The following is a 25,866-nucleotide window of genomic DNA, read 5'->3' on the forward strand; positions in this document are numbered from 1 at the left end:
TGACTGGGGGTGGGTTTGGGGGGAGGGGAGCACTGCGTCTGGGGGTGGGTTTGGGGGGAGGGGAGCACTGTGACTGGGGGTGGGTTTGGGGGGAGGGGAGCACTGTGACTGGGGGTGGGTTTGGGGGGAGGGGAGCACCGTGACTGGGGGTGGGTTTGGGGGGAGGGGAGCACTGTGTCCGGTGGTGGGTTTGGGGGGAGGGGAGCACTGTGTCCGGGGGTGGGTTTGGGGGGAGGGGAGCACCGTGACTGGGGGTGGGTTTGGGGGGAGGGAAGCACCGTGACTGGGGGTGGGTTTGGGGGGAGGGGAGCACCGTGACTGGGGGTGGGTTTGGGGGGAGGGGAGCACTGTGTCCGGTGGTGGGTTTGGGGGGAGGGGAGCACTGTGTCCGGGGGTGGGTTTGGGGGGAGGGGAGCACCGTGACTGGGGGTGGGTTTGGGGGGAGGGGAGCACTGTGTCTGGGGGTGGGTTTGGGAGGTGGGGAGCACTGTGACTGGGGGTGGGTTTGGGGGGAGGGGAGCACTGCGTCTGGGGGTGGGTTTGGGGGTAGGGGAGCACTGCGTCTGGGGGTGGGTTTGGGGGGAGGGGAGCACTGCGTCTGGGGGTGGGTTTGGGGGAGGGGAGCACTGTGTCTAGGGGTGATTTTAGGGGGAGGGGAGCACTGTGTCTAGGGGTGATTTTGGGGGGAGGGGAGCACTGCGTCTGGGGGTGGGTTTAGGGGGAGGGGAGCACTGTGTCCAGGGGTGATTTTAGGGGGAGGGGAGCACTGTGTCTAGGGGTGATTTTGGGGGGAGGGGAGCACGGTGTCTGGCGGTGGGTTTGGGGGGAGGGGAGCACTGTGTCTGGGGGGGTTGGGGGAGGGGTGCACTGTGTCTAGGGGTGGGTTTGGGGGGAGGGGAGCACTGGGGGTGGGTTTGGGGGAGGGGAGCACTGTGTGTAGGGGTGATTTTAGGGGGAGGGGAGCACTGTGTCTGGGGGTGGGTTTGGGGGGAGGGGAGCACTGTGTCTAGGGGTGATTTTAGGGGGAGGGGAGCACTGTGTCTGGGGGTGGGTTTGGGGGGGGAGGGGAGCACTGTGACTGGGGGTGGGTTTGGGGGGAGGGGAACACTGTGACTGGGGGTGGGTTTGGGGGGAGGGGAGCACTGTGACTGGGGGTGGGTTTGGGGGGAGGGGAGCACTGTGACTGGGGGTGGGTTTGGGGGGAGGGGAGCACTGACTGGGGGTGGGTTTGGGGGGAGGGGAGCACTGTGACTGGGGGTGGGTTTGGGGGGAGGGGAGCACTGACTGGGGGTGGGTTTGGGGGGAGGGGAGCACTGTGACTGGGGGTGGGTTTGGGGGGAGGGGAGCACTGTGACTGGGGGTGGGTTTGGGGGGAGGGGAGCACTGTGACTGGGGGTGGGTTTGGGGGGAGGGGAGCACTGTGACTGGGGGTGGGTTTGGGGGGAGGGGAGCACTGTGACTGGGGGTGGGTTTGGGGGGAGGGGAGCACTGTGACTGGCAGGTGGATTTGGGGGGAGGGGACTTGAAGGAGGCAGTTCAGAATCGACAGAATGAGTCGGTCAAAATATCAAAGTAGGGAGAATAATGGGAGATGAATTTAATACAGACAAATGGAAAATTCTGTATACTGGAAGGAAAAATGGGCACACGTACACCGTGAATTGTGCTGAAATAACAAATGAATTTGGAAGAGCCCTGTGGGAGTTAGTAAACTCAACATCCAACCAATGCAGAGGAGCAATCAACAAACCCCATAGGAGGTTGAACGACACAGCAAAAAGCAGTAGGGTAGAAGTTTGAGGGAGCAATGGTCAAACTGTGCAGAACTCTGGTCAGACTGCATCACGAGTACTGAAACCGAGACACAAGGGAGACATTCAAGTGTTGGAGGAAGTGCAGAGATGAGCTACAGGGTCAATCTGTAGTGTCAGGAGTCTGAGTTCAGGGGAAATGCTGGAGCCACTCAGGCTTTTCAGCATGGAAAAGAGGTGCCTGAGAGGTGATCTTATCGAGGGACATGCAGTTGTTAACTGTATGCAAAGGTAAATCCGGAGAATTCCTTTGAATTAAGTTGCAAGACTAGGATGTTGTGTTTATTATTGAGCAGCCAGCCTACCAGTTTGAATGGGGCCTGTCACTTGGGCCTGACAATCTTTCTGCATGGCTCCAGTGTGAGTGAAAACCAAGTGAGAATGATTTGGTCTTGGTGGTAATGCTGTCCAAGATTGAATAACCTGTTCACTGTCAGGGTTCACATGATGAACGACCACAGAAGGACTTTCTTCCCCCTCCCCTGAAAGCCAGACAGTATCCTCGCCTTCAAGGAAGGAGGGGGAAGAAAGTTAGTTTGGGAGACCCACTCCTAAGGTTTGCCTGCAGTGGATGCAACAGATGGGTTGCTGTGTGTTCTCAGAGATGCAGTTTTCTGGCCAGCGATGTAGCTGTGGAAATCCCGGAAAGTGAGCTCAAACTTGTGTCTGGATCTCTGGGGTGATAGTTTGACTGATTATTGTGCCTCAGCTCTTGATGTGAGAACAATGCAAGTTATCGACTTGTATGTTTGGTGTCTGATTCGGGTAGACAGGAGTGGCCTACGAACATAGGAACAGGAAGAGGCCATTCCGCCATTCAATCAGATCATCGCTGGCCTGTACCTCAAATCCATTTACCCATCTTTAATCCATATATCTTGATACCCTTACCCAACAAAAATCTATCAATCTCAGTCGGCCTCCATTCTTTTTTTTGCAGGGTTCTTCGAGAGTGTGAAAACGGAACTCCGAGATGGACTGTCCAGATCCTCTGACCTGTCCGACTCTGACGATGTGGAGAAGGAATGTAGCATGCAGGTACCTGCTTTAGTACTCTGTCCATTCATGTTCTGCTAGATTGTAGTTAAAGACAGTGACACACTCACTACATGATCCTAGTGAGACAGCAGCTCAGCCACTCCAGTTTTGGGGTACTTTGGCACCTCTAGTGATGTCTGCCAGTGCTGTACTATTGCTGGATTGTTTTGGGGCAGAGTGCATGGCGCAGTTTGTTTTAGTGCTGATCTACTCTGCCATGGGACGGTGGGTTTCAGCACTGTGCTTGTGATTCCTGCCTTGCAGCGTTGGGAGGCTAGGTGCTTTACCTGATAGTGCACCCCTTACGGACAGCACTGAGTTACTGGCCTGCTCACTCTGCCTCCTGGGTAGAAGACAACGTATTCCTGAGGCTAAAAGCATCTGGATGACAATCCTGTACTGTATTGCCAGGCTGCAGTGATGCAGGTTATTGGAGTAATGGTTCCATAAAATGCATTCATTGTTAAGCTAATGATGCGGGAGCGCTATGTGCTGCTGCCGAAAGGTGCCAACTCTCGCTGTGGTACTTTTCTACAGGTCTCTGACTAATTGGCCATTCTTCATGTGTGAGCCTAGACAGTGAGTATTGGCAAGCTACTCACCATGGGGCATCACATTCAAACCCCATCCTGCAACAACCACACACCCACACTTTCCAGCAGGGGCCATGGGATAGTGAGGAGGCGAGGGAGCCCTGGCTGAAATTCTTCTCCTTAAGTAAAGGCCAATTTGTGCACTCGGAGAACTGGGCACAGCCTGAGGATTTGTCTTTCTTTCTTCTCTTCAACACTAACGTGAATTTCTACTGCAGAGAGTGGACTCTTGGTGTGAGGTGTCCCGCCAGTCAGATGTTAGTGAGAAGAATGGGTTGACAAATGAGTCAGAGACTGAGAGGTCCCAACAAGCTCTGGATAAGCCCAGGACGAGTCTGAAGCGTTGCAAGAAGGACAGCACAGTTCAGAGGTAAGGACAGGGATGAGGGACTTCAGTCATATGGAGAGACTGAAGAAGCTGTGTCAATGGACTGGTCAGATGGGCAGAAAGTGGCAAATGGAATTCAATCCGGAGAAGTGCATTTGGGGAAAGCAAACAAGGCAAGGGAATACACAATAAATGAGAGGATACTGAGAGGTGTGGAGGAAGTGAGGGACCTTGGAGTGCATGTCCACAGATACCTGAAGGTAGCAGGACAGGTAAATAAGTTGGTTAAGAGGGCATATGAAATGCTTTCCTTTATTAGCCAAGGCATAGAATATAAAAGCAGGGATGTTATGCTGGAACTGTATAGCACACTAGTTAGGCCACAGTTTGAGTACTGCGCACTGTTCTGGTCACCACATTACAGGAAGGATATAATTGCACTAGAGAGGGTACAGAGGAGATTTACGAGGATGTTGCCAGGACTGGAGAATTTTACCTATGATAACAGATTGGATAGGCTGGGGTTGTTTTCCTTGGAACAGAGGAGGCTGAGGGGTGATTTGATTGAGGTGTACAAAATTATGAGGGACCTAGATAGAGTGGATAGGAAGGAGCTATTTCCCTTAGCAGAGAGGTCAGTGAAGAGGGGGCATAGATTTAAAGTGGTTGGTAGAAGGATTAGACTGGAAATGAGGAATAATCTTTTCACCCAGAGGGTGGTGGGGGTCTGGAACTCACTGCCTGAAAGGGTGGTAGAGGCAGAAACCCTCAACTCATTTAAAAAATGATGTGCATCTGAAGAGCTGTGACCTGCAGGGCTACGGACCAAATGCGGGAAAGTGGGATTAGGCTGGGTGGCTCGTTTCTCAGCCGGTGCGGACACAATGGGCCGAATGGCCTCCTTCTGTGCTGTAAATTTTCTATGATTCTATGAAGCTGGGGTTGTTCTCCTTGGAGCAGAGAAGATTAAGGGTAGATTTGATAGAGGTGTTCAAAATCATGAACGGTTTTGATAGAGTAAATAAGGAGAAACTGTTTCCACTGGCAGAAGGGTGGGTAACCAGAGGACACAGATTTAAGGTAATTGGCAAAAGAACCAGAGGGAAAATGAGGAGAATTTCTTTATGCGGTGAGTTGTAATGATGTGGAATACACTGCTTGAAAGGGTGGTGGAAGCAAATTCAATAGTAACTTTCAAATGAGTATTGGATAAATACTTGAAGGGAAAAAAATTATAGGGCCTTTGGAAAGAGCAGGAGAATGGGACTAATTGGATAGCTCTTTCAAAGAGCCAGCACAGGCACGATGGGCTGAATGGCCTCTTCCTGTGCTGTAAGATTCTATAATTTGGGCTTGGGCACAGAGAGGACAATCTCAAAATCTGCTGACAACACAAAAGGAGGAGGTTTGGCCAACAATGAATCGCACTGTAATAGACTTCAGGAAGACACAGGTTAGTGAAATGGGCTGACAGGTTGCAGATGTAATGTGGAGAAGTGTGAAGGAATGTATATTGAAAAGAAAAGCAAGGAAAGGGAGTGTACACTTCATGGAGAGACAGTGAAGCCTGTGGTGAACAGAGATACCTAGGAGTTCAAGTACAGAATGCTCTAAAAGTACAAGTGCATGTTGAAAGAACTAAAACAATGGCCAACAGCATTTTGGGTTTTATAAATAGGGGCACAGAATACAAGAGTAATATAATGTATAAATCGTTGTTTAGCTTATAGTTAGAGTACTATGTGGAGTTTTGGGGCCCTGTTTTAGAACATGCATTAAAGCCATAGAGAGTATTCACCAGGATGGTGCCAGGAGATGCTCGAAATACTGGGCTACTTCCACTGGAGCTGCGAAGGCTAAGAGAAAATGTAATCATTTTTTAAAGTTATGCTATATCTGACTATTTCCTCTGGGAGTCAGTGACGAGGAGTTATCAATTTAAAATCGTTACTAAGGGGGTTAGGAGAAATGTCCTTACAGGTACTGGGGCATCGAATGAAGGCTTTGCCACAGGGAGCGGTTGAGACTATTGTATCTCATAAGAAAAAAGTGGATAAATATTTGAAGCCAAGGAAGACACAGGGCTATGGGTAGAGAGCGGGGCAATGGGATTAGTGTGAGATTGATACTAGGGCTATGGGGAAAGAGCGGGGCAGTGGGATTGGTGTGGGATTGATACAGGGCTATGGGGAGAGAGCGGGGCAGTGGGATTGGTGTGGGATTGATACTAGGGCTATGGGGAAAGAGCGGGGCAGTGGGATTGGTGTGGGATTGATACAGGACTATGGGGAGAGAGTGGGGCAGTGGGATTGGTGTGGGATTGATACAGGACTATGGGTAGACAGTGGTGCAGTCGAATTGGTGTGGGATTGATACAGGGCTACAGGGAGAGAGCGGGGCAGTGGGATTAGTGTGGGATTAATACAGGGCTATGGGGATAGAGTGGGCAGTGGGATTAGTGTGGGATTGATACAGGGCTATGGGGGAGAGTGTGGGGCAGTGGGATTAGTGTGGGATTGATACAGGGCTATGGGGAGAGAGCGGGGCAGTGGGATTGGTGTGGGATTGATACAGGGCTATGGGGAGAGAGCGGAGCAGTGGGATTGGTGTGGGATTGATACAGGTCTATTGGAGAGAGAGTGGGGCAGTGGGATTAGTGTGGGATTGATACAGGGCTATTGGAGAGAGAGTGGGGCAGTGGGATTAGTGTGGGATTGATACAGGGCTACAGGGAGAGAGCGGGGCAGTGGGATTGGTGTGGGATTAATACAGGGCTATGGGGAGAGAGTGGGCAGTGGGATTGATACAGGGCTATGGGGAGAGAGTGGGCAGTGGGATTAGTGTGGGATTGATACAGGGCTATGGGGAGAGAGTGGGGCAGTGGGATTAGTGTGGGATTGATACAGGTCTATTGGGGAGAGAGTGGGGCAGTGGGATTAGTTTGAGAAAGCTCTAGCAAAGAACCAGCACAGACACATTGTTCTGAATGGCCTCTGTGTGCGCTGCATGGTTTTATGGCACAAGGGTAAATTACAATATGGTCATCAGGTACAAGTGGACGGGAGAGGAGACTGATGTTCCAAATTTAATATCTGAAAATAAATCACAGTAAAGTATACTTTAGCCCTGTGTATGAATCTAAGGACCTGAGGCTGAAGTGAATTCAAACATGGTCCTTTTGCAGCAGGACTGGGGGATGAAAGACTCCTTGGTCTGCCCTCCGAAAGGGCCTTTGGGGAAATAGATGCAAGTCCATATTTCAAAGCTGCCTATCATTTAGAACGACTCGTGTGTGTAGTTATGAGAAATTGACCGATTACACTGGTGCAGCAAGGTATACTGTTGTGGTTTATGACGTTGCATCTTATTGGATCAGAAAAGTCGGAGCTTTACTTTGTATCAAACTTCGGTAATAACTGACCTGGAGTGTAGGGGCAGTTGTACTGTACCTGACCTGGAGTGTAGGGGCAGTTGTACTGTACCTGACCTGGAGTGTAGGGGCAGTTGTACTGTACCTGACCTGGAGTGTAGGAGGAGTTGTACTGTACCTGACCTGCACTATTGAGGGAACTGTGCTATATCTGACCTGTACTGAAGGGGTACTTGTGCTGTACCTGACCTGGAGTGTAGGCAGAACTGTGTTGTATCCCGCTCCACTCACATCCCCCTTCCCCCTCCCAACCCCACTTCCTTCTGTGTCCGCCCATGGGAAAAAAAACTCTTCCCCCAAGTCACTTATAACTCCACTTTCAAATTCCCAACTGTCTAGCCTTTGGCCCTCCATTTCTGTAGCTATCGATCTGCTCAATCACACTCTCACCTTCACCTTTGATGCCCTTGTCCCCATTAAAACCATTACACACTTTCACCCTGGTCATTCCCTGGTACGGCCCTTATCTCCGCTCCCTTAAGTCCAAGGGACACAGTCTTGAACATTTATGGCGGACAGTTGGTTTCGCCATTCATCGCCCGATCTGGCTGGACCACATAAAGCAGTATCGGGTCCAGCTCTCCTCTGTCAAAACTGCTCACTATTCCAGGATCATGCTGGAATGTAAAGGTATCCCTGGCTTCTCTTCACTACAGCTTTTCTTAAATCCCTCTCCCCTGCTCCCTCCACCCTTTCCTCCAAGTGCGAGGAGCTCAGGGACTTCTTTGTCACTAAGATTAAGACCATCCGTTCAGCTGCCTCTGCCACTTCCCTCCCTTCCCCTAGCCCACTGAGCCAAACTTCCCCTAAGGTTCCCCTCGGCCCTAGCCCTGAACTCACATCTTTCTCCAGTTTCTCTCCTATCTCCTCTCATGCCCTCACTGAGCTCACCTTGACCATGAGACCCACCTCCTGCTCCCTCGACCCTATTCCCACCAAACTGCTGACCACCCAACTTCCCTTCCTGGTCCCCATGTTAGCTGATATTGTTAACGGTTCTCTCTCCTCAGCTACTGCCTCTCCCCCACCCCCCCTTCAAATCTGCCATCATCATCACCCCCCTCAAAAGACGCACCCTTGTCCCCTCTGTCCTTGCAAACTAGCGCCCCATCTCCAACCTCATTTTCCTCCCCAAAGTCCTTCAATGTATTGTCACCTCCCAAATCCGTGCCCATCTTTCCTGTAACTGCACCTTTGAATCCCTCCAATCAGGTTTCCGCCCCTGCCTCTGTACTGAAACAATCGTTATCAAAATCACAAATGACATCCGATGTGACTGTGACCATGGTAACCTATCCCTCCTCATCCTTCTCCACCTGTCTGCAGCCTTTGACACGGTTGACCACACCATCCTCCTCCAACGCCTCTCCTCCGTCGTCCAGCTGGGTGGGACTGCGCTCACCTGGTTCCATTCCTATCTATCCAGTCGTAACCAGAGAATCAACTGCAATGGCTTCTCTTCCCACACCCGCAACGTTACCTCTGGAGTCCCCCAAGGATCTATCCTTGTCCCCTCCTATTTCTCATCTACACACTGCCCCTCGGCGACATCATCCGAAAACACGGCAGGTTCCATATGTACGCTGACGACACCAGCCATATCTCACCACCACCTCCCTCGACCCCTCCACTGTCTCTGATTTGTCACGCTGCTTGTCCAACATCCAGTACAAGATGAGCAGAAATTTCTTCCAACTAAATATTGGGAAAATCGAACCCATTGTCTTCTGTCCCCGCCGCAAACTCCGTTCCCTAGCCACCGACTCTATCCCTCTCCGTGGCCACTGTCTGAGGCTGAACCAGATCGATCGCAACCTTGGCGTCCTATTTGGACCTGAGATGAGCTTCCGACTACTTATCTGGTCCATCGCCAAGACCACCTACTTCCACCTCCGTAATATCGCTTGTCTCCGTCCCTGCCTCAGCTCATCTGCTGCTGAAACCCTCATCCATGCCTTTGTTACCTGTAGACTTGACTATTCCAGTGCTCTCCTGGCCGGCCTCCCATTCTCCACCCTCCATAAACTTGAGCTCATCCAAAACTCTGCTGCCCGTATCCTAACTTGCACCAAGTCCCATTCCCCCATCCCCCCTGTGCTCACTGACTTACATTGGCTCCTGGTCCAGGAACACCTCGATTTTAAAAATCTCATCCTTGTTTTCAAATCCCTCTATGGCCTCACCCCTCCCTACCTCTGTAACCTCCTCCAGCCCTACAACCCTCCGTGATCTCTGCACTCCTCCAATTCTGGCCTCTTGCGCATCCCTCATTTTAATCACTCCACCATTGGTGGCCGTGCCTTCAGCTGCCTAGGCCCTAAGCTCTGGCATTCCCTCCCTAAACCTCTCTGCCTCTCCGCCTCTCTCTCTTCCTTTAAGATGCTCCTTAAAACCTACCTCTTTGACCAAGCTTTACTAATATCTCCTTATGTGGCTTGGTGTCAAATTTTGTTTGATTACACTCCTGTGAAGAACTTTGGAAGGTTTTACCATGTTAAAGGTGCTATATAAATGTGAGTTGTTGTTGTTGTTGTTGTTGTTGTGGGAGCTGTAGTGTACCTGACCTATATTGTAGGGGAATTGTACTATAACTGACCTGGAGTGTTGGGAAATTTGTGTTGTAGTTGACCTGGATTGAAGGAGAGCTGTATTTACCTGAACTGGAGTGTAGAGAGAGGTCTTTGGAACTGATCTAGTCCGGTATCTTAGATCACTCGCCTAAGTGAATGCCATCCGCTAGTTTGCACTAGCCTATCCAGGTAAATGTTCAGTTTTAATACCTGTTAAAATTAAAGCAGGTGTGATTTAAAAAAAAAATAAAAACCCATTAAATTGCTTGCACAGCAATGTATAGAACATGAGCAACCAAAAGTATGACAGGTCATCAAGTTCATAAACACCATCAGGGCATACAGGCAGAATGGGGACAATTACCCAAATAACTATTTGTTTGTTGGTGAACGACTCGGAACTGTGGAGGAGCAAAGGGATTGGGTGTCTAGTATGCACATGACTAAAATGCAAGGAATAACTGAATACAAAGGAGAGGAAGTGATGCTTCAATTGTATAAAGCTCTGGTTGGACTCCATCTGGAGACCGCACCTCAGGAAGGATCGATTGGCCTTGAAAGGGGTGTAGCGCAGATTGTCAGGGTCCATAGACACTGGACACGACAAAGGCAAACCGAGCCCAGTCGACCCTGTAAAGTCCTCCTCCCTAACATCTGGGGACTTGTGCCAAAGAGCTGTCCCACAGACAAGTCAAGCAACAGCCTGACATAGCCATACTCACAGAATCATACCTTTCAGCCAATGTCCCAGACTCTTCTATCACCATCCCTGGGTATGTCCTGTCCCACCGGCAGGACAGACCCACCAGAGGTGGCGATACAGTGATATACAGTCAGGAGGGAGTGGCCCTGGGAGTCCTCAACGCTGACTCTGGACCCCATAAAATATCATGGCATCAGGTCAAACATGGGCAAGGAAACCTCCTGCTGATTACGATCCACCAACCTCCCTCAGCTGATGAATCAGTCCTCCTCCATGTTGAGCACCACTTGGAGGAAGCACTGAGGGTAGCAAGGGCACAGAATGTACTCTGGGTGGGAGACTTCAATATCCATCACCAAGAGTGGCTCGGTAGCACCACTACTGACCGAGCAGGCCAAGTTCTGAAGGACATAGATGCCAGACTGGGCCTGCAGCAGGTGTGAGCGAACCAACACGAGGGAAAAACCTACTTTACCTTGACCTCGTCCTCACCAATCTACCTGTCGCAGATGCATCTGTCCATGACCATATTGGTAGGAGTGACCACCGCATAGTCCTTGTGGAGACGAAGTCCCGATTTCACACTGAGAATACCATCCAACGTGTTGTGCAGCACTACCACCGTGCTAAATGGGATAGATTCAGAATGGATCTAGCAGCTCAAAACTGGGCATCCATGAGGCGCTGTGGGCCATCAGCAGCAGAAGAACTGTATTCCAGCACAATCTGTAACCTCATGGCCCGGCATATTCCTCACTCTACCATTACCAACAAGCCAGGGGATCAATCCTGGATCAATGAGGAGTGTAGAAGAGCATGCCAGGAGCAGCACCAGGCGTACCGAAAAATGAGGTGCCAACCTGGTGAAGCTACAACACAGGACTACATGCATGCTAAACAGCGGAAACAACATGCTATAGCCAGAGCTAAGCGATTCCACAACCAACGGATCAGATCACGGCTCTGCAGTCCGGCCTCATCCAATCGTAAATGGTAGTGGACAATTAAACAACTAATGGGAGGAGGAAACTCTGTGAACATCCCCATCCTCAATGATGGCGGAGTCCAGCTCGTGAGTGCAAAAGACAAGGCTGAAGCCTTTGCAACCATCTTCCCATCTTCAGCCAGAAGTGCCGAGTGGATGATCCATCTCGGCCTCCTCCCGATATCCCCACCATCACAGAAGCCAGTCTTCAGCCAATTTGATTCACTCCACGTGATATCAAGAAACGGCTGAGTGCACTGGGTACAACAAAGGTTAGGGACCCTGACAATATCTCGGCTGTAGTGCTGAAGACTTGTGCTCAGAACTAGCCTCTAACCAAACTATTCCAGCACAGCTACAACACTGGCATCTACCTGACAATGTGGAAAATTGCCCAGTTATGTCCTGTCCACAAAAAGCAGGACAAATCCAATCCGGCCAATTACCGCCCCAACAGTTTACTCTCAATCATCAGCAAAGTGATGGAAGGTGTTGTCGACAGTGCTATCAAGCGGCACTTACTCACCAATAACCTGCTCACCGATGTTCAGTTTGGGTTCCGCCAGGATCACTCGGCTCCAGACCTCATTACAGCCTTGGTCCAAACATGGATGAGAGCTGAATTCCAGAGGTGAGGTGAGAGTGACTGCCCATGGCATCAAGGCAGCATTTGACCGAGTGTGGCACCAAGGAGTCCTAGTAAAATTGAAGTCAATGGGAATCAGGGGGAAAACTCTCCAGTGGCTGGAATCATACCTAGCACAAAGGAAGATGGTAGTGGTTGTTGGAGGCCAATCATCTCAGCCCCAGGACTTTGCTGCAGGAGTTCCTCAGGGCAGTGTGCTTGGCCCAACCATCTTCAGCTACTTCATCAATGACCTTCCCTCCTTCATAAGATCAGAAATAGCGATGTTCACTGATGATTGCACAGTATTCAGTTCCATTCGCAACTCCTCAGATAATGAAGCAGTCCGAGCCCGCATGCAGCAAGACCTGTACAATATCCAGGCTTGGGTGGATAAGTGGCAAGTAATATTCGTGCCAGATAAGTGCCAGGCAATGACCATCTCCAACAAGAGAGAGTCTAACTGCCTCGCCTTGACATTCAACAGCATTACCATCGCCGAATCCCCCACCATCAACATCCTGGGGGTCACCATTGACCAGAAACTTAACGTGACCAACCACATAAATACTGTGGCTACAAGAGCAGGTCAGAGGCTGGATATTCTGCGGCAAGTGACTCGCCTTCTGACTCCACAAAGCCTTTCCACCATCTACAAGGCACAAGTCAGGAGTGTGATGGAATACTCTCCACTTGCCTGGATGAGTGCAGCTCCAACAATACTCAAGAAACTCGACACCATCCAGGACAAAGCAGCCCGCTTGATTGGCACCCCATCCACCACCCTAAACATTCACTCCCTTCACCATCAGCGCACAGTGGCTGCATTGTGTACCATCCACAGGATGCACTGCAGCAATTCGCCAAGGCTTCTTCGACAGCACCTCCCAAACCCGTGGCCTCTACCACCTAGAAGGACAAGGGCAGCAGGCACATGGGAACAACACCACCTGCACGTTCCCCTCCAAGTCACACACCATCCCGACTTGGAAATATATTGCTGTCCCTTCATCGTCGCTGGGTCAAAATCCTGGAACTCCCTTCCTAACAGCACTGTGGGAGAACCTTCACCACACGGACTGCAGTGGTTCAAGAAGGCGGCTCACCACCACCTTCTTAAGGGCAATTAGGGATGGGCAATAAATGATGGCCTTGCCAGCGACCCGCACATCCCATGAACGAATTTAAAAAAAATGAGACTAGGTTGGGAAGCACAGTAAGTTGTGTGGATGGGAGCAGGAAATTACAAAGGGACATTGACAGAATTAGTAAGTGGGCAATACTGATGGAGATCACTGTGGGAACGTGTGAAGTCATCCACCTTGGATCCAAGAAAGACAAATCGGAATATTTTCTCAATGGTAAAAGATTAAGAACTGCGGAGAAGTAGATAAATTTAGGAGTTCAAGTACACAAATCACTAAAAACTAGAGGACAGGTGCAAAAAGTAATAAAAATGCTAATAGAATGTTGACCTTTACCTCAAGAGGGCTGGAATGCAAAGGGGTAGAAATTATACTTCAGTTGTACAGAGCCTCGGTCAGACCTCACCTGGAGTACTGCGTTCAGTTCTGGGCACTGCATCTCAGGAAGGATATATTGGCCTTGGAGGGTATACAACACAGAGTCACCAGAATGATACCAGGGCTTAAAGGGTTAAATTATGAGCACAGGTTCCATAGACTAGGCTTGTATTTCCTTGAGTTTTGAAGGTTGAGGTGTGATCTAATTGAGGTATTTAAAATGATTAAATGATTTGATAGAGTAAACATAGAAACATAGAAAATAGGAGCAGCAGTAGGCCATTTGGCCCTTCGAGCCTGCTCCGCCATTTAATATGATCATAGCTGATCCTGTACCTCAACACCATATTCCTGCTCTCTCCCCATACCCCTTGATGCCTTTTTGTGTCTAGAAATCTATCTAGCTCCTTCTTAAATATATTCAGTGACTTGGCCTCCACAGCCTTCTGTGGTAGAGAATTCCACAGGTTCACCACCCTCTGAGTGAAGAAATTTCTCCTCATCTCAGTCCTGAATGTCCTACCCCGTATCCTGAGACTGTGACCCCTCATTCTGGACCCCCCAGCCAGGGGAAACATCCTCCCTGCATCCAGTCTGTCTAGCCCTGTCAGAATTTTATGTGTTTCAATGAGATGCCCTCTCATTCTTCTAAACTCGAGAGAATACAGGCCGAGTCGACTCAATCTCTCTTCATACGACAGTCCTACCATCCCAGGGATCAGTCTGGTGAATCTTCGCTGCACTCCCTCTGTGGCAAGTATATCCTTTCTTAGGTAAGGTAAGGTAGGGTAGATGCAGAGAAACTATTTCCTCTGGTGGGGAATCCAGAACAATGGGGCACAATCTTAAAATTAGAGCTTGCCATTTAGGAGTGAAATCAGGAAGCACATTTTCACACAGAGTAGTGGAAATCCCGAACTCTCTCCGCCAAAAGACTGTGGGTAGTGGGTCAACTGAATTTTCACTGCTGAAATAGATAAGAGTTTTATGAGGTAAGGGTATGAAGGGATATGGAACAAAGATGGGTAAGTAGAGTTGAGGTGCAGATCAACCATGATCTAATTCATAGGATCATAGAATGATACAGCACAAAAGAAGGCCATTCATCCCATCATGCCTGTGCCGGCGCTTTGAAAGAGCTGTCCAATTAGTCCCATAGCCCTGTGAATTTTTCCCCTTCAAATATTTATCCAATTCCTTTTTGAAAGTTATTATTGAATTTGCTTCCACCATCCTTTCAGGCAGTGCGTTCCAGATCATAACAACTCGCTGCATTAAAAAATTCCCCATCTTCCCTCTGGTTCTTTTGCCAATTGCCTTAAATCTGTGTCCTCTGGTTACCGACCCTTCTTCTGCCACTGGAAATAGTTTCTCCTTATTTACTCTATCAAAACCCCTTTGGATCAGCCATGATCATATTGAATGGCGGAGCAGGCTCGAAGGGCGAATGGCCTACTCCTACCCCTATTTTCTATAATTTTGAACACCCCTATCAATTCCCCTTAACCTTCTCTGTTCTAAGGAGAACAGTCCCAGCTTCTCCAGTCTATCCACGTAACTGAAGTCCCTCATCCCTAGTACCATTCCAGTAAATCTCTACTGCACCCATAATCCACCTGGGGCCTAACTAGTTTTTTTTTATAAAGGTTTAACATAACTTCCTTGCTTTTGTACTTTTGCATCTGTTTATACAGCCTTCGCAATTTGTCCTGCCACCTTCAAAGATTTGTGTACATATACTCCCAGGTCTCTCTGTTCCTGCACCCCCTTTAAAATTGTACCATTCAGTTTATATTACCTCTCCTCATGCAAAAATGCATCACCTTATACTTCTCTGCGTTAAATTTCAACTGCCATGTGTCCACCCATTTCACCAGTCTGTCTATGTCCTCCTGAAGTCTGTTACTATCCTTTTCACTGTTTACTACATTTCCGAGTTTCGTATCATGTGCGAGCTTTGAAATTGAATGGGGACTGAATGGCCTACTCTTGTTCTTATGTTCCTCATTCTGGAATAATGTATTGCTGATGTCAGCTGGGTTGTGGAACTTAGTCCTAAGCCAAGGCACTCCCTGAAGGGAGTGGACCCACCTGCCTCACCATAGCAACCCCTAGCATCCAAATCAAGATCAACAGTGACCTTAATCTTGGAGGTGGGACAGGTTGTCCACTCACTTTGGTTGTAAAGCCGCATTTGGGGAAATGGGTGATTGCAAAGAGAAAACAATACCTATGGCCAACAATTTTCCTTGCTGCATTTCAGGGAACGGCCACCATCTCCGAGCACAGCAGAGGCCATTCAGGGCATGCTATCAATGGCAGCCCTGCAGTACTCAGACCTTCGCAACAGCCCAAGAAAGAATAGCGACAGCATGGATAAAAGGAACCTCCCCAGGTCACATCAAGACATAAGAACTAATAGGAGAGAGAAAGGAGAGCTGAGCCCATGTTCCAGGGCATCAGAGTGTGGTGGGTATTTCAGTGTGTTTATACATGTACTCGGGAAGATGGATGATAACAGAAGGCATTGTAGGGAAACCCTGCTTTTCAGGAGGATTGTGGACTTGAAACCTTGCAATTCCACAGGACTTCAGACGGTGGACCAGTGTCTGCTCAATACCAAAAGAAGGGAGGTGGGGAGTGGCGTGGAGCGGGTAGAGGCAGTGGGGTGGGGGGGGGCGTTAGACGTGGGGAAGGAAGTACTGGTGGGGAGGGGAGGTATTAATTGGGAAGGGGATAAAGGTGGGGAGATACTAGGAACATAGGAAGAAACATAGGAACAGGAGGAGGTCATTCAGCCCCTCGAGCCTGTTCCGCCATTCAATTAGATCATGGCTGATCTGTATCTCAACTCCATTTACCGGCCTTGGTTCCGTAACCCTTAATACCCGTACCTAACAAAAATCTATCAATCTCAGTTTTGAAATTTTCAATTGACCCCCAGCCTCAACAGATTTTTTTGGGGGGGGTGGGGGGAGAAAGAGTTCCAGATTTCCACTCCCCTTTGTGTAAGGAAGTGCTTCCTGACATCACCCTGAATGGCCTAGCTCTAATTTTAAGGTCGTACCCCCTTGTTCTGGGCTCCCCCACCAGAGGAAATAGTTTCTCTCTATCTACCCTATCAAATCCTTTAATCATCTTAAACACCTCAATTAGATCACCCCTTAATCTTCTATATTTAAGGGAATACAAGCCTAGTATGTGTAACCTGTCCTCATCGTTTAACCATTTTAGCATTCTGGTGAATCTGCGCTGCAGCCTCCAAAGCCAGTATATCCTTCCTGAGGTGCGGAGCCCAGAACTGAACACAGTCTCCAGATGGGGTCTAACCAGAGCTTTATATAAACTCTAACACCCCTTTGTATTCCAGCCCTCTTGAGATAAAGGCCAACATTCTATCAACCTTTTAAATTATTTTTTATACTTGTCCACAAGCTTTTAGTGATTTCTGTACTTGAATCCCTAAATCTCTCTGCTCCTCCACAGTTCCTAGCTTCTCACCATTTATAAAATACTCTGATCTATCTTTGTTGGGTCCAAAGAGGATGGCCTCAGACTTCCCCACATTGAACTCCATCTGACACGGTTTTGCCCACTCACTTAATCTATCAATGTCCCATTGCAACTTTCTGCTCCCATCTACACTTTTTACCGTGCTACCTAACTTGATGTCGTCAGTAAACTTAAGTCATTTATAAATATAATGAAAAGCTGAGGCCCCAGTACAGATCCCTGAGGGACACCACTAGTCATATCCTGCCAATTTGAGTACATACCCATTATCCCTATTCTCTGTCTCCTACCTCCTGACCAATTCCCATGTCAATAGGTTGCCTCCAATTCCATGCACTCTCATTTTTGTTAACAGTCTTTTATGTGGAACGTTATCAAATGCATTCCGGAAGTCCACATGAATAACATCCATGGACACTCCCTTATCTATCACGTTTGTTACCTTCTCAAAAAATTCAACCAGGTTCGTGAGACATGACTTACCCTTTATAAATCTATGCTGGCGCTCTCTGATCAGTTCATGTTTGTCCAAGTGCTCAGTCGCTCTGTCCCCAATAACAGATTCTAGTAACTTCCCCACAACTGACGTTAGACTAATAGGTCTATAATTTCATGGTTTCTCCCTCCCACCCTTCTTAAATATTTACAGTGGAGGCATGCTGGACACCCCAAGGAAACTAATTTTGGGGTATGGACTCACCATAATTAACATAAGCGAATTAACAGTAATGAAGAAAGTAATGGCACTAAAGAGTGACAAATCCCCAGGACCAGATGGTTTCCATCCCAGGGTTTTAAAGGAAGTAGGTGAGAACATTGCAGATGCCCTAACTATAATCTTCCAAAGTTCTCTTGATTCAGGAACCGTTCCTTTAGATTTGAAAATTGCAGGTGTCACTCTGAGAGAGTGAAACTAGGGAATTATAGACCAGTTAGCCTGACATCTGTTGGGAAATTACTAGAGTCTATAATTAAGGATAGAGTGACTGAACACCGTGAAAATTTTCAGCTGATCAGAGAGAGCCAGCATGGATTTGTAAAGGGTAGGTCATGCCTGATGAACCGATTGAATTTTTTGAAGAAGTGACTAAAATAGCGGACAGGGGAATGTCTATATGGACTTCCAGAAAGCATTAGTAAGAATCTGTCAGCTAAAGTTGTAGCTCATGGAATTGAGGGCAAATTATTGACCTGGTTAGGAAATTGGTTGAGCGACAGGAGACAGAGAGTAGGGATAATGGGCAGGTACTCAAATTGGCAGGATGTGACCAGTGGTGTCCCACAGGGATCTGTGATGGGGCCTCAACTATTCACTGTATTTATTAACTATTTAGATGACGGGATAGAGAGCCACATATCTAAGTTTGCCGATGACGCAAAGATAGGCAGCTTTGTAAGCAGTGTAGATGGAAGCACAAAGTTAGAGAGAGATATTAATAAAGTGAATGGGCAAAACTGTGGCTAATGGATTTCAATGTAGGCAAGTGTGAGGTCATCCACTTTGGACCATAAAGGAAAGATCAGAGTACTTTCTAAATGGTGAAAAGCTCGAAACAGTGGAGGTCCAAAGAGACTTAGGGGTCTACGTACATAATCATTAAAATGTCACGGACAGGTACAGAAAATAAGGGGTGATTTGATCGACGTTTTCAAGATATTAAGGGGAACTGAGAGGGTATATAGAGATAAACTATTTCCGCTGGTTGGGGAGTCTAGGACTAGGGGATCTAGCCTATAAATTAGGCGTGAAGTTGGGAAACACTTCTACACACAAAGGGTGGTAGAAGTTTGTAACTCTCTTCCGTAAACAGCAGTTGATGCTAGCTCAATTTTAAATCTGAGATGGATAGATTTTTGTTAACCAAAGGTATTAAGGGATACGTGGCTAAGGCGGGTATATGGAGTTAGGTCACAAATCAGCCATGAATGGAGGAATAGGCTGGAAGGGCTAATTGGCCTGCTTCTGTTGTTATGTTCCTATGAGTGACATTGGCTATTTTGCAATCCTGAATCAAGAGAGTTTTGGAAGATCATGATTAAAGAATCTGCAATTTCCTCACCCACTTCTAATACCCTGGGATGGAAACCATCGGGTCTTGGAGATTTATTAATCTTCAGTCTCATTATCTTTCCCATTACCATTTTTAAAACTTTTATGAAGTCTAGTAAGATCCTCCCCTTGATTTATTTTTATTTTTCCTTGTATCTCTTGTACTTTATCCTCATCCTCCACTGTGAAGACCGATACAAAGTAATTATTTGACAATCAGCCATTTCCTGATTCCCAATTACAGTACCGCCTGCGTCTGTCATGAAGGGGCCCACATTATTTTTAACCACCCTCTTTCTCTTAATATACTTGTAAAAACCTTTAGTGTTGTCCTTGATATTCCTCTCAAGCTTTTCCCCGTATTCCCTTTTTGCAGCTCTTACCACTTTCTTTATATCCCTTTGCTGTTCCTTATATCTCTCCCCGTCCCCGGGATCTCTATTGTTCTTTACCTGCATATAAGCCCTTTCTTTAGCCTTATATTATCTCTCACTTCCTTTATTGACTAAGGTTATTTCATTACATACATAGAGCTCTTGCCCTTCAGGAGTATATGCAGGTCTTGTATCATACCAAATCCTGGTTGGGGAGGGGATAGAAGTGGGGAGGGCAGGTACTGTGGGGAGGGGTTGGAAGTTAGCAAGGGGGGTAGAGTTGGGGGGGGAGGTACTATTTGGGAAGGAGGAACAGTTGGGGAAGGGTAGAGGAGGGGAGGGTGGGTATAGAGGGAGGGGAGGTACTGGTTGGGAAGGGAGTATTGATTGGGGAGGGGATTAGAGGGGGTAGGGTAGTTACTGGTTGGGGTGGGGTAGAAGACTGGAGGGTTGCAAAGGTGGGGAGGGCAGCACTGGTTCGGGAGGGGGGTAGAGGGAGGGAGAATAGGTACTGGTTGGGAAGAGGTGGGGAGGGGAGGTACTGGTTGGGGAGTGGGGTAGAGGTAGGGTGGAGAGGAGGTACTGGTTGGGAGGGTAGGTACTAATTGAGAAGGGGGTTAGAGGTGGGGTGGGTGGTGCTGGTTGGGCAGGGGAGGGGAGATACTGGTTGGGAAGGGAGTAGAGATGGGGTGGGAGTTACTGGTTGGGGAGGGGAGCAGATATGGACTGGGGAGATACTAGTTGCGGAGATGGTAGAGGTGGGGAGGGGAGATGCTAGTTTTTTTTTATTCGTTCATGGGATGTGGGCGTCGCTGGCGAGGCCGGCATTTATTGCCCTTGAGAAGGTGGTGGTGAGCCGCCTTCTTGAACCGCTGCAGTCTGTGTGGTGAAGGTTCTCCCACAGTGCTGTTAGGAAGGGAGTTCCAGGATTTTGACCCAGCGACGATGAAGGAACGGCGATATATTTCCAAGTCAGAATGGTGTGTGACTTGGAGGGGAACGTGCAGGTGGTGTTGTTCACATGTACCTGCTGCCCTTGTCCTTCTAGGTGGTAGAGGTCGCGGGTTTGGGAGGTGCTGTCGAAGAAGCCTTGGCGAATTGCTGCAGTGGATCCTGTGGATCGTACACACTGCAGCCACAGTGCGCCAGTGGTGAAGGGAGTGAATGTTTAGGGTGGTGGATGGGGTGCCGATTAAGCGGGCTGCTTTATCGTGGATGGTGTTGAGCTTCTTGAGTGTTGTTGGAGCTGCACTCATCCAGGCAAGTGGAGAGTATTCCATCACACTCCTGACTTGTGCCTTGTAGATGGTGGAAAGGCTTTGGGGAGTCAGGAGGTGAGTCACTCGCCGCAGAATACCCAGCCTAATACTAGTTGGGAATGGGGAAGAGGGGGATAGAGATGGGAAGGGAGATATTGGTTAGGAAGGGGGTTGAGGGTGGAGGGAAGGTACTGGTTGGGAAGGGGGTCGAAGGGGGAGGATAGGTACTGGTTGGGAAGGTAGAGGGGTGAGGGGAGTACTGGTTGGGAAGGGGATAGAGGGGGGAGGGGAGTGCTGGTTGGGAAGAGGGTAGGGGGGGAGGGGAGGTACTTGTTGGGAAGGGGCAGAGGAAGGGAGGGTGGTACAGCTGAGGAGGGTGGGTCCCGAGCCTGTATTTGTTGTACTGACTGTAGTTTCCGGTCCTGTATTTACTGTGAGGACTGTACGATCAGGCTCTGTATTCAGTGTACAGACTATAGGTTCCGGTTCTGTATTCACTGTTAGGGCTGTCGGTTCCCGTCCTGTATTTAGTGTGCGGGCTGTAGGTTCCAGTCCCGAATTTAGTGTGCGGTGTGTAGGTTCTGTTTCTGCATTTATTGTGTGGACTGTCAGCTCTAGTACTGAGTTTACTGTGCGAAGTGTCGGCTCTGGTACTGAGTTTACTGTGCTTAGTGTCGGCTCTGGTACTGAGTTTACTGTGCTTAGTGTCGGCTCTGGTACTGAGTTTACTGTGCGGACTGTCGGCTCTGGTACTGAGTTTACTGTGCGAAGTGTCGGCTCTGGTACTGAGTTTACTGTGCGAAGTGTCGGCTCTGGTACTGAGTTTACTGTGCGAAGTGTCGGCTCTGGTACTGAGTTTACTGTGCGGAGTGTCGGCTCTGGTACTGAGTTTACTGTGCGGACTGTCGGCTCTGGTACTGAGTTTACTGTGTGGACTGTCGGCTCTGGAACTGAGTTTACTGTGCGGACTGTCGGCTCTGGTACTGAGTTTACTGTGCGAAGTGTCGGCTCTGGTACTGAGTTTACTGTGCGGACTGTCGGCTCTGGTACTGAGTTTACTGTGCGGACTGTCGGCTCTGGTACTGAGTTTACTGTGTGGACTGTCGGCTCTGGTACTGAGTTTACTGTGCTTAGTGTCGGCTATGGTACTGAGTTTACTGTGCGGACTGTCTGCTCTGGTACTGAGTTTACTGTGCTGAGTGTCGGCTCTGGTACTGAGTTTACTGTGCTTAGTGTCGGCTCTGGTACTGAGTTTACTGTGCGGACTGTCGGCTCTGGTACTGAGTTTACTGTGCTTAGTGTCGGCTCTGGTTCTGAGTTTACTGTGCGAAGTGTCGGCTCTGGTACTGAGTTTACTGTGTGGACTGTCGACTCTGGTACTGAGTTTACTGTGTGGACTGTCGACTCTGGTACTGAGTTTACTGTGCGGACTGTCGGCTCTGGTACTGAGTTTACTGTGCTTAGTGTCGGCTCTGGTACTGAGTTTACTGTGCTTAGTGTCGGCTCTGGTACTGAGTTTACTGTGCGGACTGTCGGCTCTGGTACTGAGTTTACTGTGCAGACTGTCGGCTCTGGTACTGAGTTTACTGTGCTTAGTGTCGGCTCTGGTACTGAGTTTACTGTGCGGACTGTCGGCTCTGGTACTGAGTTTACTGTGCGGACTGTCGGCTCTGGTACTGAGTTTACTGTGCTTAGTGTCGGCTCTGGTACTGAGTTTACTGTGCTTAGTGTCGGCTCTGGTACTGAGTTTACTGTGCGGACTGTTGGCTCTGGTACTGAGTTTACTGTGTGGACTGTCGGCTCTGGTACTGAGTTTACTGTGCTTCGTGTCGGCTCTGGTACTGAGTTTACTGTGCTTAGTGTCGGCTCTGGTACTGAGTTTACTGTGTGGACTGTCGGCTCTGGTACTGAGTTTACTGTGCGGACTGTCGGCTCTGGTACTGAGTTTACTGTGCTTAGTGTCGGCTCTGGTACTGAGTTTACTGTGCGGACTGTCGGCTCTGGTACTGAGTTTACTGTGTGGACTGTCGGCTCTGGTACTGAGTTTACTGTGCGAAGTGTCGGCTATGGTACTGAGTTTACTGTGTGGACTGTCGGCTCTGGTACTGAGTTTACTGTGCGGACTGTCGGCTCTGGTACTGAGTTTACTGTGCGGACTGTCGGCTCTGGTACTGAGTTTACTGTGCGGAGTGTCGGCTCTGGTACTGAGTTTACTGTGCTTAGTGTCGGCTCTGGTACTGAGTTTACTGTGCTTAGTGTCGGCTCTGGTACTGAGTTTATTGTGCGGACTGTTGGCTCTGGTACTGAGTTTACTGTGCTTAGTGTCGGTTCTGGTACTGAGTTTATTGTGCGGACTGTCGGCTCTGGTACTGAGCTTATTGTGCGGACTGTCGGCTCTGGTACTGAGTTTACTGTGCGGACTGTCGGCTCTGGTACTGAGTTTACTGTGCTTAGTGTCGGCTCTGGTACTGAGTTTATTGTGCGGACTGTCGGCTCTGGTACTGAGCTTATTGTGCGGACTGTCGGCTCTGGTACTGAGTTTACTGTGCTTAGTGTCGGCTCTGGTACTGAGTTTATTGTGCGGACTGTCGGCTCTGGTACTGAGTTTACTGTGCTTAGTGTCGGCTCTGGTACTGAGTTTACTGTGCGGACTGTCGGCTCTGGTACTGAGTTTACTGTGCTTCGTGTCGGCTCTGGTACTGAGTTTACTGTGCTTAGTGTCGACTCTGGTACTGAGTTTACTGTGCGGACTGTCGGCTCTGGTACTGAGTTTACTGTGCTTAGTGTCGGCTCTGGTACTGAGTTTACTGTGCTTAGTGTCGGCTCTGGTACTGAGTTTACTGTGCTTAGTGTCGGCTCTGGTACTGAGTTTACTGTGCGGACTGTCGGCTCTGGTACTGAGTTTACTGTGCGGACTGTCGGCTCTGGTACTGAGTTTACTGTGCTTAGTGTCGGCTCTGGTACTGAGTTTACTGTGCTTAGTGTCGGCTCTGGTACTGAGTTTACTGTGCGGACTGTTGGCTCTGGTACTGAGTTTACTGTGTGGACTGTCGGCTCTGGTACTGAGTTTACTGTGCTTCGTGTCGGCTCTGGTACTGAGTTTACTGTGCTTAGTGTCGGCTCTGGTACTGAGTTTACTGTGCTTAGTGTCGGCTCTGGTACTGAGTTTACTGTGCGGACTGTCGGCTCTGGTACTGAGTTTACTGTGCTTAGTGTCGGCTCTGGTACTGAGTTTACTGTGCGGACTGTCGGCTCGGGTACTGAGTTTACTGTGCGGACTGTCGGCTCTGGTACTGAGTTTACTGTGCTTAGTGTCGGCTCTGGTACTGAGTTTACTGTGCTTAGTGTCGGCTCTGGTACTGAGTTTACTGTGCGAAGTGTCGGCTCTGGTACTGAGTTTACTGTGCGGACTGTCGGCTCTGGTACTGAGTTTACTGTGCGGACTGTCGGCTCTGGTACTGAGTTTACTGTGCTTAGTGTCGGCTCTGGTACTGAGTTTACTGTGCGAAGTGTCGGCTCTGGTACTGAGTTTACTGTGTGGACTGTCGGCTCTGGTACTGAGTTTACTGTGCGAAGTGTCGGCTATGGTACTGAGTTTACTGTGTGGACTGTCGGCTCTGGTACTGAGTTTACTGTGCGGACTGTCGGCTCTGGTACTGAGTTTACTGTGCGGACTGTCGGCTCTGGTACTGAGTTTACTGTGCGGAGTGTCGGCTCTGGTACTGAGTTTACTGTGCTTAGTGTCGGCTCTGGTACTGAGTTTACTGTGCTTAGTGTCGGCTCTGGTACTGAGTTTATTGTGCGGACTGTTGGCTCTGGTACTGAGTTTACTGTGCTTAGTGTCGGTTCTGGTACTGAGTTTATTGTGCGGACTGTCGGCTCTGGTACTGAGCTTATTGTGCGGACTGTCGGCTCTGGTACTGAGTTTACTGTGCGGACTGTCGGCTCTGGTACTGAGTTTACTGTGCTTAGTGTCGGCTCTGGTACTGAGTTTATTGTGCAGACTGTCGGCTCTGGTACTGAGCTTATTGTGCGGACTGTCGGCTCTGGTACTGAGTTTACTGTGCTTAGTGTCGGCTCTGGTACTGAGTTTATTGTGCGGACTGTCGGCTCTGGTACTGAGTTTACTGTGCTTAGTGTCGGCTCTGGTACTGAGTTTACTGTGCGGACTGTCGGCTCTGGTACTGAGTTTACTGTGCTTCGTGTCGGCTCTGGTACTGAGTTTACTGTGCTTAGTGTCGGCTCTGGTACTGAGTTTACTGTGCGGACTGTCGGCTCTGGTACTGGGTTTACTGTGCTTAGTGTCGGCTCTGGTACTGAGTTTACTGTGCGGACTGTTGGCTCTGGTACTGAGTTTACTGTGCTTAGTGTCGGCTCTGGTACTGAGTTTACTGTGCGGACTGTCGTCTCTGGTACTGAGTTTACTGTGCTTAGTGTCGGCTCTGGTACTGAGTTTACTGTGCTTAGTGTCGGCTATTGTACTGAGTTTACTGCGTGGACTGTCGGCTCTGGTACTGAGTTTACTGTGCTTAGTGTCGGCTCTGGTACTGAGTTTACTGTGCGGACTGTCGGCTCTGGTACTGAGTTTACTGTGCGGACTGTCGGCTCTGGTACTGAGTTTACTGTGCTTAGTGTCGGCTCTGGTACTGAGTTTACTGTGCGGACTGTCGGCGCTGGTACTGAGTTTACTGTGCGGACTGTCAGCTCTGGTACTGAGTTTACTGTGCTTAGTGTCGGCTCTGGTACTGAGTTTACTGTGCTTAGTGTCGGCTCTGGTACTGAGTTTACTGTGCTTAGTGTCGGCTCTGGTACTGAGTTTATTGTGCCTAGTGTCGGCTCTGGTACTGAGTTTACTGTGCGGACTATCGGCTCTGGTACTGAGTTTACTGTGCGGACTGTCGGCTCTGGTACTGAGTTTACTGTGCGGACTGTCGGCTCTGGTACTGAGTTTACTGTGCTTAGTGTCGGCTCTGGTACTGAGTTTACTGTGCGGACTGTCGGCTCTGGTACTGAGTTTACTGTGCGGACTGTCAGCTCTGGTACTGAGTTTACTGTGCTTAGTGT

At 49.1% G+C, this 25,866-nt stretch overlaps 1 protein-coding gene across 2 annotated transcripts in view; it reads left to right on the forward strand.

Moving 5' to 3' along the window:
* The window catches only part of LOC137334893 (lysine-specific demethylase 7B-like), a 176,162-nt gene that overhangs the window by 101,352 nt on the left and 48,944 nt on the right, over nt 1-25,866 (forward strand). For both annotated transcript variants that reach the window (XM_067999963.1, XM_067999965.1), the window contains 3 exons: nt 2,752-2,849; nt 3,661-3,812; nt 15,870-16,075. In XM_067999963.1, the coding sequence (XP_067856064.1) occupies nt 2,752-2,849; nt 3,661-3,812; nt 15,870-16,075 (456 nt within the window). The remainder of the gene's footprint in view (nt 1-2,751; nt 2,850-3,660; nt 3,813-15,869; nt 16,076-25,866) is intronic.

This window comes from Heptranchias perlo, chromosome 18 (assembly GCF_035084215.1).
Source record: "Heptranchias perlo isolate sHepPer1 chromosome 18, sHepPer1.hap1, whole genome shotgun sequence".
In the NCBI taxonomy this organism is placed as follows: domain Eukaryota; kingdom Metazoa; phylum Chordata; class Chondrichthyes; order Hexanchiformes; family Hexanchidae; genus Heptranchias; species Heptranchias perlo.